Below are 20,614 nucleotides of genomic sequence, written 5' to 3' on the forward strand. Positions count from 1 at the left end.
TGTTGGACGTGTTGCCGGTCAATTGAGGAAGCTTATTAAAACACTTACGGCAAATTGTGTGGGTCTTGTAGACTACATGATTGCCATCCTTGTTCTCCACCGTGTATCCGAAATGTTGACATACTGCTGACTGAAATTTATTGGGAAGGTCCGCAATCTCTGGGTTGTTTTCCATGTTTCTTCACGTTCTTCAACTTACAAGTTAATTTTTTTTAAATAGTTGGTTGGGATGAGTCACTGAGTATTTAATTATAGAATATCAAATAGGTTGTGCGATTATTGTCTAAAAAAATCTCCATGTTTTCGGTGCTGATGCGGTGGTGACGCGTTCATGTAACGTAAGGCTGGCACTGCCAATAAAGCACCTATAAGCTTGCACAAAGAACTGGCAAAAGTAATGATTATGAATATGTCAAATATAGCACGGAGACATTTTAATTGTTAAGTTATATAACAATTAAGTTATTTATTTCTGTCAGTGTCAGCTGCGAAGATGAAGTTGCGATGCTGACTCGCGATCTTCGCAGTAGGGCTGTCAACTTAAGTCGTTTAGTCGACTAATCGGTCGATGCCGTCTTGGTCGACTGACATTCTTATTGGTCGACCAGTTGCTTTTTTTTTTTTTTTTTTTTTTACCAAAAGAAAGAAATTTTCAATGATTTACTCCTTGATATTTATTCCTTTATAAGCAGTTATACATTACTGTATTCTAAATATAATTAGCCTATGGTTTATCCCCAACTTTAAATGCTTTAATTTAGGCTATTTTGTAACAGCGCCACAGTTTAGCGCACACACATAGAACGCTCGGTTCTCAACCGCGACCGCGTTGCTTCCATCATGAGCGCGCACACCGCGCGCCTACATTTGAAATCGAACTTGAGCGCGCAAAAGACGTGAGCAGTCCCTTTAACGGCTTTATCATGCAGATTCAAGAGATTGTGTTTTCTTGATATGTTTTTGTTTTTATTTGTACACTTGACGCATTTGAAAATAGCCTAAATAATGTAACAAAACGAAAGTAAACCTATATGCGGTCCTACAATACAGCCTTATTAGGATTGTTTTTTAGGCTCTTTGGGTTTTTTTGTGTGTTTGTTTTAAAACGCCTAGATCGGCTGGACAAAAGTTAACCCATAGCTTTGAAAGTAAAGAAGAATATACTGCCTGTATAAACGAGAGCTTTTGTTAGGATTTTTCATTGTGGCAGATAGCAGTTATATTTTTTGAAGCGTGTGGTGTGGTCAGGTGCGTGATTGTGGCTGTTACTATAGACCTAGGACAGAGCTCCTAACTTTTTGCAGTTAAAAAAAAATCACTTAATTTTCAAAGATTTGTATTATTATTATAGTTTTATGTATTTTTGATGTTTTTCGTTGTTGTTTTATAAATGCTCTATGACAATTGTTAAAAAATGTTCAATCAAAACATCGCGTTTTTTTAGTCGACTAATCGTTGCGCAGGACAAGACTTTGGTCGACTAAGGATTTCTTAGTTTCTCTTAGCCAGAGAGAAATGCACTTTTCATACGGATTAGATAAGCAGAGAGCAGTCTGTTTTCTTTCGTTTTGAATTGTTCGGTTTAAAAGTAGACATTTCAATATAGATTTCTCAGCCTTTCTTCTACCTTATACACTGGGTTTCGATTCATATGAGACGAGCTCCAGTTCACGCGCCGGCACCTCCATGTCGTGATTATCTGTCTGCTATATTTACTTCTTATTTATTAAATCCAGGCAATTGGTTGATGAAACATTTATTAAAATTGAGATACAATTAATACAAAACGAAATTCAATTTAAAGAAAGTCTTTGTGCTTTCTGTTTGAGGTCTCTGAAAGTTTTAGTGCCGCTTCCAGAGAACTGTCACGACATTGTTTTTTTCCTCTTAAATGCGAACACGAAAAATAAAACAAAATTAATATTTTACGATGGGTAGCCTAGTATTACTTTTGGTTTGTACAGTGTAATTTACAGAATTATAAAAAATATATATATTTTTTGCCACCTAAAAATTAAAGATGTTTTGTGTCGCATCCATGTACGCGTGTGTATTTCCCTCATATTAAATATAAAATGCATGTGTAGAGACTTATATTTTTCTAATGTCTGGACATGTACTGGACTTTATTAAGGGAGTAGGCTATGGATATATAAACAAAAGTGTCAGTATATTGGTATTAAATGCATTTTCTGAGAATTTATATTTCAAGTTTTGGCTGCAAATTTCACGTCCATAACGCTGATATTGCCAAATTTTAGATAATTTATCCTCAACTAGTTTTGTGGTGTTGGTCTCAGAGTTTCCGCCAGAAAAAAAATGGTGCCGGTCAAAGTGACCGGCAGAGGTTTTGTTTAACGGACATTTTGATGATATGCCGGTCAAATATCGCCTCTTAATTAGTCAAGTTGAGGAAAACTGGAGGCAGGCTATGTAACTTAAAAAATGACATAATCAGGCCGTATAGAATGCAACATGTTATTATTAGCCTAACTTTCAAATAGACGTAAAAAAACATGAACGTCCGATTGGCGTCAATCAACACCAATTGTTTTTTACTATGGTTTCACACACATTCACTTTTTGAAACATTGAGGCACGGATGTACCTAATACAATTAAATAAAACATCTCCAGTTAACTAGCGGATCATTCATTTAGGTCGCTATTAAATAAGAGATCTAGTGCTGAAATCTGTTGTTTTTGAAATCAAGCTGAGCGCTCGTGTCTGCTGCTATCAGTTGCATGGACGACGCGCTGCGCGAGTTGCGCAATCTTCACTCGGACTCGCGTTTCAATCTATCGCTGTTGCGGACAGGCGAATAGAGCAGCACAGGCAAAGCACTGCTACTTGGGCGCAGAGATATCACGCAACACCTGAAATAAAGCTTGCCACAAAGAACCGGCGAAAGTAATGTTTATGCATGAAACATTTGAATTGTTGATAAATTGATAAAGTTGACGATGCAGACTCGCCATTTTCGCAGTAGTGAACGCGCCTATAGAGAGAAATGCACACTTCATATGAAGTGTGCACGCGCCGGCGCCGGCGCCTCCGTGTCCTGATTATTATCCACTATATTTGCTTCTTATTTATTAATCCAGGCAAATTTGTTGATGAAACATTGATTAAAATGAAGATACAATTTATACAAAACTAAAACTTTAAAGAAAGGCTTTCTACAAAACAAAACTTAATAAGTGGTCAAAATCTGACCCATTCCAAATGTTTTCCGATATATTGGTCATCTTATGATCCTATCTTAATCCTCTCATGCGGTTCCCTTTTCATAATCAACATAGATGAAATAAAAAAATAATAACATTATATTATTTATAAATATGAAACGTATGTTTAAGTTTTTTAACTTATAATAAGCGTCACACCGCTCCGCTTTGCTCACATGCTCTGGTGTGTAGCCTAATGCATGTGTGCGTGCATGTGGTGGAGGGGTGCGATTTTCGAATAATAATCAACCCAGCGATCTTCGAAAATTATTTTTGCTTGAAAATTTCGTTTTGTATAAATCGTATCTTAATTTTAATCAATGTTTCATCAACAAATTTGCCTGGATTAATAAATAAGAAGCAAATATAGTGGACAATATAATCAGGACACGGAGGCGCCGGCGCGTGCACACTTCTCTCTATAGGCACGTTCACTACTGCGAAGATGGCGAGTCAGCATCGTCAACTTTATCAATTTATCAACTTTATCAATAATTCAAATGTTTCATGCATAATCATTACTTTCGCCGGTTATTTGTGGCAAGCTTTGTTTCAGGTGTTGCGTGATATCTCTGCGCCCAAGTAGCAGTGCTTCGCCTGTGCTTCCAAAAATGCATTTGCTCACCTATCTAAATGTAGGGGAGACCGTAAATAACCCCAATTTAAAAAAAAAAAGGTGGAGTGTTCCTTTAAGGCTAGCCTGCCTGGCCATATTTGAAACGTCTCACTCAATCGTTCGTTGTTTAGGTCTACACTCACCGGCCACTTTATTAGGTACACCTGTCCAACTGCTCGTTAACACTTAATTTCTAAGCAGCCAATCACATGGCGGCAACTCAGTGCATTTAGGCATGTAGACATGGTCAAGACAATCTCCTGCAGTTCAAACCGAGCATCAGTATGGGGAAGAAAGGTGATTTGAGTGACTTTGAACGTGGCATGATTGTTGGTGCCAGAAGGGCTGGTCTGAGTATTTCAGAAACTGCTAATCTACTGGGATTTTCACGCACAACCATCTCTAGGGTTTACAGAGAATGGTCCGAAAAAGAAAAAACATCCAGTGAGCGGCAGTTCTGTGGGCGGAAATGCCTTGTTGATGCCAGAGGTCAGAGGAGAATGGCCAGACTGGTTCGAGCTGATAGAAGGGCAACAGTGACTGAAATAACCACTCGTTACAACCGAGGTATGCAGCAAAGCATTTGTGAAGCCACAACACGCACAACCTTGAGGCGGATGGGCTACAACAGCAGAAGACTCCACCGGGTACCACTCATCTCCACTACAAATAGGAAAAAGAGGCTACAATTTGCAAGAGCTCACCAAAATTGAACAGTTGAAGACTGGAAAAATGTTGCCTGGTCTGATGAGTCTCGATTTCTGTTGAGACATTCAGATGTTAGAGTCAGAATTTGGCGTAAACAGAATGAGAACATGGAACCATCATGCCTTGTTACCACTGTGCAGGCTGGTGGTGGTGGTGTAATGGTGTGGGGGATGTTTTCCTGGCACACTTTAGGCCCCTTAGTGCCAATTGGGCATCGTTTAAATGCCACGGCCTACCTGAGCATTGTTTCTGACCATGTCCATCCCTTTATGGCCACCATGTACCCATCCTCTGATGGCTACTTCCACCATGTCACAAAGCTCTAATCATTTCAAATTGGTTTCTTGAACATGACAATGAGTTCACTGTACTAAAATGGCCTCCACAGTCACCAGATCTCAACCCAATAGAGCATCTTTGGGATGTGGTGGAACGGGAGATTCGCATCATGGATGTGCAGCCGACAAATCTGCGGCAACTGTGTGATGCCATCATGTCAATATGGACCAAACTCCCTGAGGAATGCTTCCAGCACCTTGTTGAATCTATGCCACGAAGAATTGAGGCAGTTCTGAAGGCAAAAGGGGGTCCAACCCGTTACTAGCATGGGGTACCTAATAAAGTGGCCGGAGAGTGTATATTACATCCGTTCTAGGCATGCGCTTTATTTGAAATGCAGCATGGGATGTTTCATAACTTTCAAACGGGAGAGCCTGTTCCTTTATAACATAGCCAAAGGTCGGTGTATTTTTGCTTTATATATTTTAGGCTTATTCTCAAATTCATATTGTGTTAGGGGGGCGGGATTATTACGCAATTTTAATCGGACAATTTGACCGGAGAGATTTAATTTTGTTGGACATTTCATTTTTTTCCCGGCCAATGTCCGGTAATTACCGGACAACGGAAACCCTGGTTGGTCTACGTATTTTATAATGTTAACTTCAAATAATACTAATAGTAATTTAAAGATATGGTAGCATTGGATCTGGACGGGAAGGATAACTCTGGGAGTTGGAAGGGGTGTGTCGCGTTTCTGCCTTCTCACATCGCGATACCGGTTCGTGGACCTGAGTATCGCGATTTCGATTTTATATTGCGTATCGTTACAGCCCTAGGGCTGGGCGATATAACGATAATTATCGCGATATAATTTTTCTCGATAAAACGATATCAAGAGGTCGATAAATGTTCGATAATGTTTATGCGCCAAAAGCGGAACGAAACTCATTTGAACCGCGCGCGCCTCACGGACTGTTTATCCGCTCGGCTCAAAGTCCAAACGGCAGCGCGCGCGAGCTCACTAGACTAGAGCAGACGCGTTTACTCCATAGACAGTAAAAGAAGGTTTACTCTGATCGTCTCGCTCAAGAGATCCAGTGAGAAGCGCTTGAGTTCAGCGAAGAACACAAATGTTTAAAGGCAGATGAAACGGCGCTGAAAAACAGGAGAAACACTGCGCGCAACGATACAGTCAGAATCTGAATTGATACTGAATCCATTTAGCCTACCATGGATTTTACTGTAAGGTTAGCCTTAACTGCACTATGAAATGCGGGATATACATATTGAATTGTATAATATTATTAATGTAGACAATGTATTAAATGACTAATGGAATATAATTATAGTATTTAATAATGTATTTAACTGTTAGGCTACTGTTTTTCATACAAATACCATAGAAACCATAAAGTTACATTTTGCCATGATAGTGAGGTGCTATAAGTTAGGCTATGCCTGGTTTCATCTGTGGTTATCATGATCTAAATGCATGATACTGGATGACCAATGGTTAATTTTAATAAAACTCAAACAGTCAGAATATTACATTTTACCAAATAAAAATGTGGTCGTTACATTTTTTTTTAAACAGATGTTACTGTTTTTGTTAATGAACATAAATTTAACAGAGTAGTATTAGCTTGAGTTAGGATGCAGATTTACTGTCAACTCACTGTCAAATATGCATTTCGAGACAAAAGATGTAATTTGAATATTGCAGGCTGCACTGCAAACTGTGCTGAAAAAATATTTTTTCTATTCAGATATTAATTTTGTTAAGGAAAAATGACAAATGTTTGAATGTTCTACCTCAGATTTGTGAAATGTTCACCTGTTTGGCAAGTGTTTGTCATGATATGTTCTGACAATAAAAAGTTAAAACCACAATTAACGCTCTGGTTTATACAACTTTCACTTAGGAGCAAAAATCTGCCTTTAAACTTGAAAGAAATAAAGATTTGACATTTATCGTGATAATTATCGATATCGACTGATATAAAAAAAATATCGTGATAATTTTTTTGGGCCATATCGCCCAGCCCTAAGCCCTAGTAATTAATGACAGAAATTTCATTTTTGTGTGAACTAACCCTTTAAAAACAGACAACAGCAGGAATATTAGGCTGCTGTCACTTTAAGACATAATGCACGGATCCAATATACTGATACACATCTTTCTCGACTGTTTACGTTCATTTAAGACATAATCAACTATGTTCACTGGATACTTGCCAAGACACGCATTTTGACATAATTTTGTATGAAATTATCTGTTCAAGCACAAGAAGTGAAATTGAGCTCATTTCAGTGATTGCGTGCTGTCAGATGCTCGCTTCGGATGTACAAGTTATTTAATTTCGGGTCTTCTTGCGCTTGAAAGTTTCAATTGGCAAGTCTTAAAAACATTTGCAAATGATATGCAGCACATCAGCACTTGCCTGATCGGGACAGTGTCAATTCTCTTCACGCGGTATGTGTAAGCCTCCCTCTTTCTCACGTTGAGTGCACATATATGTGAGAGAGTGTGACAGAGGGTGCTCTCAGCCAAGCGACGGTTCGTAAAGCTCAGCAGGCTTTTATTATCTTACTCAATCACAAGCTTTTTTTTTTCTAGTTGCCCAGCGTGAAATTTGGTCGCATATGCGACTCTGCGAGTGATTTAATCGCATTGTAGAGGGCTGAAATGTTGCATAAATTCATGAACACATTTTAACTGGAAAACGATGGCATGTGATGCAAAACATTGGTTTGTTGTTTACATTATAAATTATGCTTTAAAGACTATCACAAGTCATTTTTGTAATTTCCACAAAACCTGATCTGTTAGCCAGCTAGATAACATCTGTCTGACGAATCAGCAGAATTTGCAACAGCAATATATATTCACGGAAAATCAAACATTTAAGTTTGCAAGGCATAAAAATGGATGTAAAATATCAAAGAATGTAACATTTTAGTGACAAAGGCCAAGTTCCGTAAACTGGCCCAAAATTCCCTCATGTGGGTCATCTTTATTGTTGAGCCTTGTTTCTTTTGAAGATTATGCACTAAATTCTTCAGTGAGTGCAGTGTGCATTTTCAATGTTAAAATACTTCGTTCTAAATTAATATGCCTAGACAAGAAAGCAATTCATATGTTGTGGCTCCATGGCACTTAAAAAAAAAATTCATTTGTTTGCTCATCTCTTTTAAGCATCTCAACCAACAGTGCAAGTTTGAGTCAGGACAATTTGCTTGGTTGATGTAGGTCTGAGAAATCTGTTTGGAAAGTGGCACAGAAATTACATTACTTAGCATGTTGATACTTCAAGTACCACAAGATGTTTCAGAACTTGTTTAGCTATATTAGTATAAATTGCATTACAAAGGCGGTTGTAGTAGGATACTTCTCAGTTGCAAAGTTCTTGATCTTTAGACTCAAGCCACATGCTTGCGTAATGGCATGTGATAACCTTGTTTTCGGTGGTCTTGGTGATCACCTAGGTTTCTGAAGTAGTCAGTAACCATGGATACTGATTACGAATTAAGTAGTTAGCCAGCAACAGTAAACATTCCTCTGTTGTCATTCAGCTTTCATCATTATTTATCACCCAGTCAGGCTCTTCAGTTGTTGTTTTTTTTAAAATATGCTTGACTTGTTGTCTAGCTTTTGTATTACCTTTTCACAGGATGCTTGACGCTACAGTAGGCTACTTCTAAAAAGAAACCAGTGAGGTTTTTAATGGCTTTTCTGTCACTTGAATTGAATAATATTGTTCTATTGATCACAAAAACAACTTTTTATGAAATGTATTAGTTATTATGAGTGTTCACCCCATTCAAGTCATAGCCTAATGTTACAGGGATGGGCAACGTCGGTCCTGGACTGAGTGCCGCTGTCCTGCAGAGTTGAGCTCCAACCCTGATAAAAAAAAAAACAACCTCACCTCTCTGTAGCTTTAGCAGAGATGGTCTTAGGGAGTTACAGGGGTCCAAGGCTCTACCATTGGAGAAAAGTCTAACAGCTAACTTGGATCACGTGTGCCTTGATAACCAATCACATTACAGCCTTGACTTCATTGAATTTTGACAGTCAATCACTGTTTTTGGATACCATAGAAATGAATGAGATGGGATGTAAACAGAATCATACCTGTCGCGCAATTGTCCATGATTTCTCTTATAAAACAGCATTTTTTCGGTGTAAACTCTAAAAATAGATCAACCAAAATTAATTTTTTAGAGCAAACATGTTGAAGGCTGTCGATTCATTAGGCTAAATTATAAGCTATTTCCTCACAAAAGTGGTTTATTCCGCATAGTGAAGCCTCTCCTCTGTTGACATCCATTCAAAACATTTTATTTACCTTTAACCCCTTTTGTTTTACTACATTGATTGAGTAAATTGATTGTGTTGTACTTCAATCAATTGAATTGGAAACTCCTCAACCACACAATATTATATCTTCTTAACTATTTGTGTGATGTTTAAAATATTTATAGCTAGTGCCGCCAATTGGATTATGGATAATTATGTTAGATTTTGTTTTTGGAGGGTTTTATGTTTATCTGAGCCATTTCTGCTGATCGAAGGGAGGCAATAATTTTTATGGGAACCGTATTTTCTCTCATTCCAGACCAAGTTGCAGATTTGGCTTCGAGCTCTTTGAGTCGGCATATTGGGATGCCCTGGAGCAGATGCGTGTGCAGGGTATAACAGCTCTGGTCAATAGCCGCTTTTCCACAGTCGGGCCGAACAGTTCTCATTGCGTAAACGTTCCATTACGTGCAGATCCGGGCCAGCTGGTACGGTTACGGTTTAATTTTCCACTGTGGGGCTGAGAGTGGCCGCTCTTTGGAATGTAATACAAACGCGTCAGTAGTTACCTTGGTAAAGGTGTACTGATGATATGAAATGTAAATAGCGACCACTTTATGGAGAATGATCAGCTATTGCCTTTTAATTTTATTATTGCTCTGTTTACTTCACTCAAATTGCGTGCTTAACCAGCAACAGAGAAACTGGTGTGTGACAAATCCTGAGTGGCGATGTCACTTCACGGGTTCTACCAGCTAGCTAACAGTGCTGAGAACTCCGGGCCGAGAACGGTTTGTAATCGTGCGCCTTGCCGTACCAGGCTCAAGTGGAAACAACTGGAACCGTCCCTAACCATTCTAAGAACCGTTCGGCCCGACGGTGGAAACGCGGCTAAGCTTTGCCCACAGCAGGTTTTAGATTATAACTTTGGAATTATAACGTGGGAATTTAACTCTTTTTATTCTTGAATTTTAAAGGGGACCTATTATGCAAAAATCTAAAAGTGTTTGAACACTGATGTGTGTCCACTGTGTAAACAACCAGCCTGTAATGGTAAAAATCCACCCACTCCTTTTTTTTTATCCCCATAAATCATAAACAGTCTCTTCAAACGAGCGGTTCCAAATTTCCCCCTACTCTTAGGTGAGCCCGTGACGATCTGCCCTCTTAGCATAGACATGCTACGCATGCCCCTGAGTGAGGCGCAGCAGTCCGCCATTTCTGTTTCCTGTCTGTAGCAGCTGGAGATATAGTCTGCACCAAAAAAAAACGTTACAAATATTCTGTTATTGGATGTACCAACAAACATAAGAGTCTCCATAGACTCCCGGCATCTGAGTCACTGAGGACACCGTTGAATTTAATTTATGTAGGAAATGTGCCAAAGAAAGTTGCTAAAGTGTTTTATATTTGCACAAATCATTTTATGCCGGACTGCTTCACAAACAAAGGTCAGTTCAACACTGGATTTGCACAAAAGTTGTTTCTGAATGATTTGTAGATTAACATGACGGTACATGCTAGTCAATGAGTTGAATCAACTTAACTCCGCAACAACTTCATACATGTATCCACTAACCATTCAGAAACGTCCAGTTGCATTCTAAAAGTTGTAACTTTTGAGTCTCTCCATCAGTGTCCGACTCCTGTTCGAACATGTAAGGCTGAATATTTTTGCTGCGTGACGTTCTCCAGTTTTGTTGTTGACAACAAAGGCCCCGCCCTCTTCTGGAAAGGGGGCCGGGAGCAGCAGAATTTAAAGGGACACACACAAAAACTATGTGTTTTTGCTCACGCCCAAAAAGGGGCAAATTTGACAAGCTATAATGATCTGTGCGGTATTTTGAGCTGAAACTTCAGACACATACTGTGGGCACCAGATACTATATTACATCTTGTGAAAAGGGGCATAACAGGTCCCCTTTATAATGTAGAGCTTTCTGAAATGTTTCAGCACAAAGAGTTGTTGTGACTGTTAGGGCTGATAATCACCTTAAAAAATATCGCGATATCCGATTATATCGTCTACCCAAGTCCCGCCCCCAACACGCCCCGCCGAAGACAATGCTACCGACTAGGGATGCGCGGTATACCGGTACTGCAAAAATACCGGTATATATTATATTTCAAACGGTACAATATCATCATTTTGTTCAATTCGGTATTTGATGCGCTGCTGTTTCGAAGTTCACCGCTAGGTGAATTTCTACACGCCCGAAATTAATAAACAGAGAGAGCAGTATGAGTGAAATAAGGCATTACTTTGCCAACAAAAGTAATGAGAAAAGTAAAGAAACAGATCTCAATTCACCACTCTGCAAACGGGGAGGCAACACATCAAATCTGCCTATAGCACTTGACTTGACTTGTCAGTTGCTCATCTTGACTTGTTCAAAGAGTTCAGAGATCGACAGGTTAGTCCATCATTCAACTGATTTAATTTAGACTTTTATTGAACATTGAACAGTGCACATACATGAGAGCTTATCATATATGATACGGTAAACACGAAGGCTCAAATCTGCTTGCATGACACGCTAGAACCAATTAAGTTTAGTCTCATCATTTTTGCACTTTCAAACAAAAATATATTAATTGAATTTGAATGAATAAAGAATAAAAATTTGAATAATATTAATTTTAGTATTAGTGATAGTAAAATGAATGGCATATTAGTGCCGCTGTGGTGACCCCTAGAGTAATAAGCCGAGAGAGGGAGAGAGTAATAGTAGTAATTATGAATATTACTAATATTACAACTAAGCTACATTTGTCAACATTCATTAGCTAACCTGACCTAACAGTAATATAGCATTTATTAATCTATATCAATCAGTAATTAAAATGACCTAGAAAATTAAATTTACTAATACATGTTTTTAGCATGTTAACATTACTTTATGCAATGCATTAAACTAATAATGAACCCAAACAGTAACCAAACCAAGATGAATAAATGCAATAAATGTTGATAAATCTCTGTTGATGCATGACAGCTAATGGTTTACATGTCATTTCATTATTCTATTATTATTATTATTATTATATGTGAATCTATTATTATAGATATCAACCAATTTTAATTGTATAATTTCAGTGTTTTTTTTTTCTTCTTCAAAATCAAAATTTAACCTACTGTATGTTCCCTGACTGATTTTTTTTTTTTTTTTTTTTTTTTTTTTACACAATTTGATACATTTTCTTTGCCCATTTGGTAGTGGATAATTTCAAGCAGTGTTTTTTAAGTGTCACTTAAATTTTGAGACTTTTTTTTAACCTGTGGTATCGATTTAGTATCGATACCGAGGTATCTGGTATCGTACCGAAGCCGAAATTGTGGTATCGAGCCATCCCTACTACCGACATACACACCATTAACACAAGTCATGTTGAGTTTGGCTGCACTTTATCTAATGATAGCTGCGATTTAGTTCGTTTCATTTAATGATTGAAACGTTACAGGTTTTACTTTGGTTAGTTTGGGCTTAAACAAGCATAAAACATTAGCTTTGCTGTTATGTTAGTGTTGCTAATAATTTCCATACTGTTCTTATCGCATCTAAGTTTGAAATGAATTTCATTTCGCGAGGAGAAATGTTAAATACAACTGAACAGAACAGAGAACAATTTGGTGATTGTAAGAATGGTGAATGCATGTTGATTTTATAGCAAGGTGTCTTGCCTATTTGTTTTTCATAAGGTTCGAGGTTTCTCTTTCTTTCTTTTTTGGCGGTATCGCCTGATTTTAATTTATTTATTTTATCTAAAGCAAAGTATAACGCTCCCAATATAGCCTACTGTAATGGAGCTGCCAACATTGTAAACTCCGAACGCGTGCATGAGATATTCAAAGCAACACAATTTCTTCATCCGTTTGCAGTATTGGCCATTCTACAGAATTGGTTCAAAGTCAGAGTTGGAAACGTATTGAAAGAAATTTAATTTTGTATGTATGCATGCAAATTGTATAATATCCAAGGTACACATTTCTAGTAATTGTGCAGTTAAAGGGATAGTTCACCCCAAAATGAAAATTCTATCAGTAATTACTCTCCCTCATGTTGTTCCAACCCCGTAAGGCTTTCGTTCATCTTCGGAACACAAATTAATATATTTTTGATTTAAATCTGAGAGCTGGATCACTCCTCCATAGGCTTCTAAGGGATCAAGCGATGAGAATACTTTTTGTGTGCAAAAAACAAACAAAAATAATGACTTTATTCAACTATTCATTTGCTTCTCTGTGGGCCTCGAGATAGTTCTCGTGTAACTGCGGAACGGTTCTGTATTGTACGTCACACGTAGGCTCACTATTGGCCGACGCTGGTCATGTGTGATGTGTGTGACGTACAACCTAGAAGCGCTGCGCTGTTACACTACGCAAAATCTCGAGCCCCACAGAGAAGGAAATGAATAGTGGAATGAAGTGGTTATTTTTGTTTGTTTTTTTGCGCCCAAAAAGTATTCTCGTCACTTGATAAACTTAAAGATAGAGCCACTGTAGTCACTTGGACTATTTTAACGATGTCTTTAACTTTTTTGAGCCGGCAAGTTTCGATCCCTTAAGAAGCCTATGGAGGAGTGATCCAGCTCTCAGATTAAATCAAAAATATCTTAATTTGTGTTCCGAAGATGAACGAAAGTCTTACGGGGTTGGAACAAAATCAGGGTGAGTAATTACTGACAGAATTTTCATTTTGGGGTGAACTAACCCTTTAATTATCATATTGTATTTTCAGAAAGTTTTGGAATATTTTTCCTCTCCTTAAATTTGTCACTACCGAAACAATGTAAAAACATAAAAATGTACGTCATAAAAGCAGCCTTGTGAATCGTTTGCATGTTATCACTAAGCAGGTGGGTAAAGTTCATACATTTCTTGGCCTACCCCTCTGTGTTATAGACATGCATATCCAGGAAGTATGTCTGTTTAAATAGTGACAAACAAACATGTAGATGTGGTGCAAAGTAACTTTCTCATAAATCATTTCCAGCTATATGAAGTAATTGGAAACCATTTTTTTAACAATAATAACATCATACTTGAGTGTTCCAAATGTCAAGAAAGGTGTCCATATCATTTTCTGTATTTTTAGCTGCACTGTTTACCAATGACAAGCCCAATGTTAAAGGCTCATGAAGATCTAAAAGCCTGTTCACACAGAGACAAAGTTTTAGTGTGTTAAACATTTTAATTTGAAATGATTTCAGACCAACACAAACAATTACATGCTTTCATCTCGACAGATTTTTCGAAGCGCCAGTAAATGGGAGAAGTTGGAATCCAGAACCGGCTCTCTTGTCACTTTACTGTTCAAGTCAAGTCAAGTCAAATATATTTATATAGCGCTTTTCACAATACAGATTGTATCAAAGCTGCTTCACAGTATCAATCAAAACAACTTAACAGTGTTTGTTTATTACTGGAAAAGACATCCAAGTTTGGTAGAGCTGATCAGTGGTATGATGGGTCATTTAATTTGAATATCCCCAACTGAGCAAGCCAAAGGCAACAGTGGCAAGGAACCGAAAAACTCCATCAAGTGACCCGATGGTGTCCTAAAACTCCATCAGATGACCCAATGGAGAAAAAAAAACCTTGGGAGAACCCAGGCTCAGTCGGGGCCAGTTTTCCTCTGGCGTTTATGAAGTAGAGGCCGAATTTACAGTAACTGTAAGATAAAAATTTTATATGAATGCCTGGCTAAATAGATGCGTCTTTAGTCTAGTTTTAAACTGGGAGAACGAGTCTGAGCAACGAACAATATCAGGAAGGCTATTCCAGAGCTTCGGAGCTAAATGTGAAAATGCTCTCCCTCCTTTGGTGGATCTGGATATCCTAGGAATGACCAGAAGCCTCGAATTTAGTGATCTTAAAGAGCGCGATGGATTATAGGGCGATAGAAGATCCGTTAAATAGACTGGAGCTAAACCATTTAGAGCTTTATAAGTCAAAAGCAAGACCTTGTAATTAATACGGAACTTTATAGGTAACCAATGAAGTGATGATAGAATCGGTGTTATATGATCATATTTTCTTGATCTAGTAAGAACTCTAGCGGCTGCATTTTGGACTAACTGTAGCTTGTTTATTGAAGATGCAGGACAACCAGCTAATAAAGCATTACAGTAATCTAGTCTCGAGGTCATGAATGCATGAACTAACTTTTCTGCATCAGAGACTGATAGCATATTACCTAGCTTAGCAATGTTTCTAAGGTGGAAAAAGGCTGTTTTTGTAACATATGAAATATGTTTTTCAAAAGACTGGTAAACTTGTTCACTGTTCACTATTTGGTGTTGTTTGATAAACATCATCGGGAATGCCAAAATTTGACTACCTTTCTTCTCCATGACAAGCAAGTGTCAGAAATGGAAAGTTGCATACCACAGCCCTTGTGTATCACTGTAGCTTTTGTCATTTATTTTGCTTTGGTCTGTACAAACAAATCACATATGAGTTTTTGTGCCGAACATATGTCTTGACTCTTGATGTCAGAAAACCTTAAAATATTAGATGTTAAGATGTTGACTGACCTAGTTGACGTTGCGTACTTTCAACCTTTGATGGTGACTGGGCTAGAGACTATTGGGTCGGCCTGACATCAATGACTGATAATTCAGAAAACTTTGTGTTCAAGATCCATTTTGATTTACAGTTGGCCTGTGGCTTTAGGACATCACTACAGACTTTCATTTGTAATGAGATGTGGGAAATTTAGTAGAGATTGTCACCCAGAGGCTAAACATGTTCTGCTTGTTACTGATTTTATTTTTGGTGCAGCCAAAGCAATTAATATAAATATCCGGTTTTTAACAAGTGTCGTTTGTTAGAGAATTTTCTAAGCATGCACCACAAAACCATTTTGTGTAATTTTTCTGTAAATTATAGGGTGGACGTCTATAGGAATTAAGTGCTGTCATATTTTTATTTATTTTTTGTTTTAGAAACTCATCTTTATGTGACTTAAATGTTTTGTTTGTTAACAAACATTTTGAGGGTGCCTTTTAAAGGGGTCATATAATGCCATTTTTGTACAAGCTAAGCTAGTATGATTCTTTAGGGTCTAAATTAAAAGTTTGTAATATACTTTAATTAAAAATTCTCATTAGTATTGTAAGAAAACACTTATTTTACTTGGTCAAAAACAGCTCTGTTTTCAGCACGCCGTTTCAGTGCATATGACTTTAAATGATAATGAGCTTTGCTCACCCCGCCTCTCTGTTCTGTGCGTACACCGTTTGTAACACAATAACCATAACGCGTTGTTCAGTATAAACGTGGGATTATGAATTATATTGAGAGCATCATAGAAAACATGCCGTAATGTACCCTAAGTGTGAACCTTAGACGCATTCATTGTGAAGCGTGCAGCTAGCGATTTGCAAAGATTAATATAAATATTAATATAAAGTTTAATAAAACGTTACTCACTTCAGTTGTTCTAGAGGTTCAGAAGGAACACGAATAGCTGGTACCGATCCTTTTTTCATGAGCAGCTTCTTAGCAAAACCAGCTCATACTGACCCTCGTTTATAAAGCAGTCTGGTGAGAAATGATTCGCGCAAACATGAAAGCATTGACGTTGCTCGTGGGGAATATTCCCTTCGAAAACAAACTCAGCCACTGCGTCTTCAGCGGTTCGGATTTAGGAACATTAAAATGACTGCTGTGTTCGTTATTACACCCAAGAACAGAACACCACAATCGCTTAGACATCATTCTGCTCATAGACAGTGCTCCAGCATATCAACAATGACCGCGCCGGTCCGCGCGGACTATGATTGACAGCTCGCTCACGAGCGAGGGCGGGTCTGTGTTGAAACGATGCTGTCAATCAACAATCATGGGAGGGGCTTCCGAGCGTGTGACGTCACAAAATCGAACGGCTCAATTTGAGGCAGGGAAAAACATATAAGGAGATTAAAACAAAAACACTGGATGGATTTTTATCATTTTATGATGGTTGTGTACAGGCACTGCCAACACACATTTCAGTACAATCAACTTGTAAAAGTGCATGTACCATTATATGACCCCTTTAACCAGTGTACTTGTATAATTCAGTTTTTATGACATTCATGGCATTTGTAAAACAAAACAAAAAAATTATTTAAACATGCCTTATTTATTTATTTGAATCCAGAGTTTGTTCTTTTCTAAATAAGGGCCAATGTGCATAAAAAAAAAAAAAAAAAATGAAGTGTATTGCTTTCCTTTATGCTAGGTGTATTGTATGCTTTTTGAGGAGAAAAGGCTGTAGGGGAATTTTAAGAAACAACGGCTGATGTATTTTCACACTGCCCACTTGAACTCCCCCCACCCCCGTGAGATCCAGTTGGAACTGGAAATTTCTAGCCACTGCTGGCTCCCTGCCCACTCCCACAGGCCAGCCCCTATCAGCCGCACTTCTGAGAGGAGGGAGAGTGAGAGGGAGTGAGAAAAGAGGGCAGTGCAAAGATGTAAACAGACAAAAGGAAAGCCATGTATATGGCTGAATCATAGTGGGGAAAGAAGTATCCACTGTATTTTCAAAATGTCAGGTTTAGGCAGTCAAGGTAGTATTTGAAACGTATTAAGCATAATGAAAAAAAGATGGATTTGCAAATATGTGTATTTATTATTATTATTATGCTTAACTAGCCTATATACTTGAGTGGTTGGTTCTTTCTGTTCAAGCAAATGTTTTTTTTTTAAATGAAATGAAATTATTGTTTGTAGTTTTAGCTTTTTATGCAGACATTGTTTGCTTGCACAGTTGTTTGGCTCTTGTCAGTGGCTATTTGATGAGATTTAGAGAAATAAAAGAGTGTCACAGTTGTTTCACTATTTGAAACTTGGATAAGCTAGAGTGTTGTAGATATTTTCAGTCACTGACAGACACAGTTTCTTTTTATTGCAATAGTGCCTCTCTGAGGTGGGAAAATAAACTGCATGAAAAACTGGAATTTTGTAAATTCCCTTAAAGGAACCATTCTGAGCATGTTTGTGTTCTCTTACAGTAGTGATTCCAGCAGTAGCTCCAGTGATCGATCTCCAGCTCGATCTGTTCAGTCAGCAGCTGTACCTGCCCCTTCTGCTCAACCCCTACCTTCACTGGACAAAGATGAACCTCGCAAAAGTTTTGGTATCAAAGTGCAGAACCTCCCTGTGCGCTCAACAGGTGAGGCTTTTATGAGTTTGTCAAATTAAGTCAAAATGAAGACATGCAGCTTTTCGAAAAGCAAAGCAAAAACCGCATTGCCCAATAAATTTAAGGATTATTTTGCAACATGCTTTAGTGAGACATCGTTACTAAGCAGTACTAAAGCCTGGAACACACCAAGCCGACGCCGACGAACTAGCGCCGATGAAAGCCAACTGTGTTGTCGCCTCTCGTCGGGTAAAAAGCTGCACTTGAACACACCGAGAGAACTACAGGCGACTGTTAGCTAGAATGCGCGTTCTGCACCTGCATGTAAATGAGACAACCGTCTATTTCTGCAGATATATTCTCTATATTCGTCATTCAAAAAGGGAAAACCGACGCTGTCGGCTGCAGATACACAAACCATAAACAAAGCAGTGCGTGCTTACCGTTTTAAATATCAATCCTGCTAAACACTTTCTTTATTCCACTCCGCTCGTGTTAATATTGAAATATTCGCCAGGGAACACTCAGGTAAGATGACGTAACATAAGAACAGCCTTCTATATGTAGAGTTTTGACTTCTTTGCTCGCTGTTTTGCTATTATTCTCGTGCATTGACTCTTTCACTAAGCTGAACAGCCAATCAGAGTTCCCTCTTTCACCGACGGCCCGACGCCGATTCAACATGTCGAATCGGCCGAAACAAAGCCGACGAGGACCAATTTCAGCCGACGGCACGGAACCGTGCGGAACACACCGAGGAAACTCAGTCGGCCGACGCACAAAAACTGCCCGACGGCCGACCGTCGGCTTGGTGTGTTCCAGGCTTAAGAGTATTAATGTAATTATGCTCTTACTATCAATTTTAGATACAAGCCTGAAGGACGGCCTTTTCCATGAATTTAAGAAACATGGCAAAGTCACATCAGTTCAGATCCATGGTGCCTCTGAGGAACGATATGGATTAGTGTTTTTTCGCCAGCAAGAAGACCAAGAAAAAGCTCTAAGTGCATCTAAAGGGAAGCTGTTTTTTGGCATGCAAATTGATGTCACTGCTTGGCATGGCCCAGGTTGGTTTCTTGCATTTAGAGCACAATTCTTTGTTGTTATTAAAAGTTTTAATAGTAGCATTGGGCCTAACATTGTTCTCTAATCTGTCACTGAATAGAAACCGAGAGTGAGAATGAGTTCCGGCCTTTGGATGAACGTATAGATGAGTTTCACCCCAAGGCTACAAGGACATTATTCATAGGAAATCTAGAGAAAACCACAACCTATCACGACCTGCTGAATATATTTCAGCGTTTCGGAGAGATTGTTGTAAGTAGAATTTTGAAAATGTGTTTTAAAAATTGTGTTAGTTTTTAAAACAAAAAAAATCTTCTTTTTTTTCCCTGTATTGTCAACACTGCTTATGTATGTACTGTTTTTTTTTAAAACCAGGATATCGATATAAAAAAGGTAAATGGTTCCCCACAATATGCCTTTCTCCAGTATTGTGACATAGCAAGTGTCTGCAAAGCAATTAAGAAAATGGATGGTGAATACCTTGGCAACAACAGGCTAAAGGTGAGGATAGGATCAGATTAATCAAGTGATTCAAAATGTGGTTGTCTAAAGTAATTTTTTTAGCTATGTACAAGTAACAGACAATCTTCATTCAGTAGAATATTTTTAGAGAAGAAACAGGAGTATTTACAATTATTTTACAATTCTACTCATTTGTACTAAAACCTATAGATTACTCAGGACATATTGGTTGACTAAATGGGTTTTCTTTCCTGCAGCTTGGTTTTGGCAAGAGTATGCCTACTACATGTGTATGGTTGGACGGCTTGTCCTCCAGTATTACCGAACAGTATCTAACAAGGCACTTTTGTCGTTACGGACATGTTGTAAAGGTATTCATCCTGTGCATGATTTAAAGTTTCTGTTTTTTTTTTTATTAAACTCATGTTCTGTACTCCATTTCAATAGAATAAATGCATTAAAATTTGATGTTTACTTGATTTCTATATATAATTTTTTTTTTTTTTAGGTTGTGTTTGACCGACTGAAAGGAATGGCCCTTATCTTATATAATAATATAGAGTATGCGCAGGCCGCTGTCAAGGAAACAAAGGGTTGGAAAATTGGAGGAAATAAAATAAAGGTCTGTAATATAATATAAATTTTACCACTGCACTTCAAAGTGACTTGACAAACTCACTATTTGTTTGTCTAGCATTGATAATTAAATTTGTTTGTAGGTTGACTTTGCCAACCAGGAAAGCCAGATGGCTTTCTACCGTTCAATGCAGGCATCTGGACAAGACATAAGAGATTTCTATGAAATCATATCTGAACGAAG

The 20,614-nt window shown here is 38.1% G+C and overlaps 1 protein-coding gene across 3 annotated transcripts in view; it reads left to right on the forward strand.

The window, feature by feature from the left end:
* Window positions 1–20,614, forward strand: part of spen (spen family transcriptional repressor) — a 48,878-nt gene that overhangs the window by 11,694 nt on the left and 16,570 nt on the right. For 2 of the 3 annotated variants that reach the window (XM_056268092.1, XM_056268094.1), the window contains 7 exons: window positions 18,137–18,297; window positions 19,134–19,334; window positions 19,433–19,584; window positions 19,708–19,833; window positions 20,052–20,165; window positions 20,303–20,416; window positions 20,514–20,614. In XM_056268092.1, the coding sequence (XP_056124067.1) occupies window positions 18,137–18,297; window positions 19,134–19,334; window positions 19,433–19,584; window positions 19,708–19,833; window positions 20,052–20,165; window positions 20,303–20,416; window positions 20,514–20,614 (969 nt within the window). The remainder of the gene's footprint in view (window positions 1–18,136; window positions 18,298–19,133; window positions 19,335–19,432; window positions 19,585–19,707; window positions 19,834–20,051; window positions 20,166–20,302; window positions 20,417–20,513) is intronic. The other variant, XM_056268093.1, reaches the window with a different exon arrangement.

This window comes from Rhinichthys klamathensis, unplaced genomic scaffold (assembly GCF_029890125.1).
Source record: "Rhinichthys klamathensis goyatoka isolate OS25496 unplaced genomic scaffold, OSU_Roscu_1.1 h1tg000269l_1, whole genome shotgun sequence".
NCBI classification, from domain to species: Eukaryota; Metazoa; Chordata; class Actinopteri; order Cypriniformes; family Leuciscidae; genus Rhinichthys; species Rhinichthys klamathensis.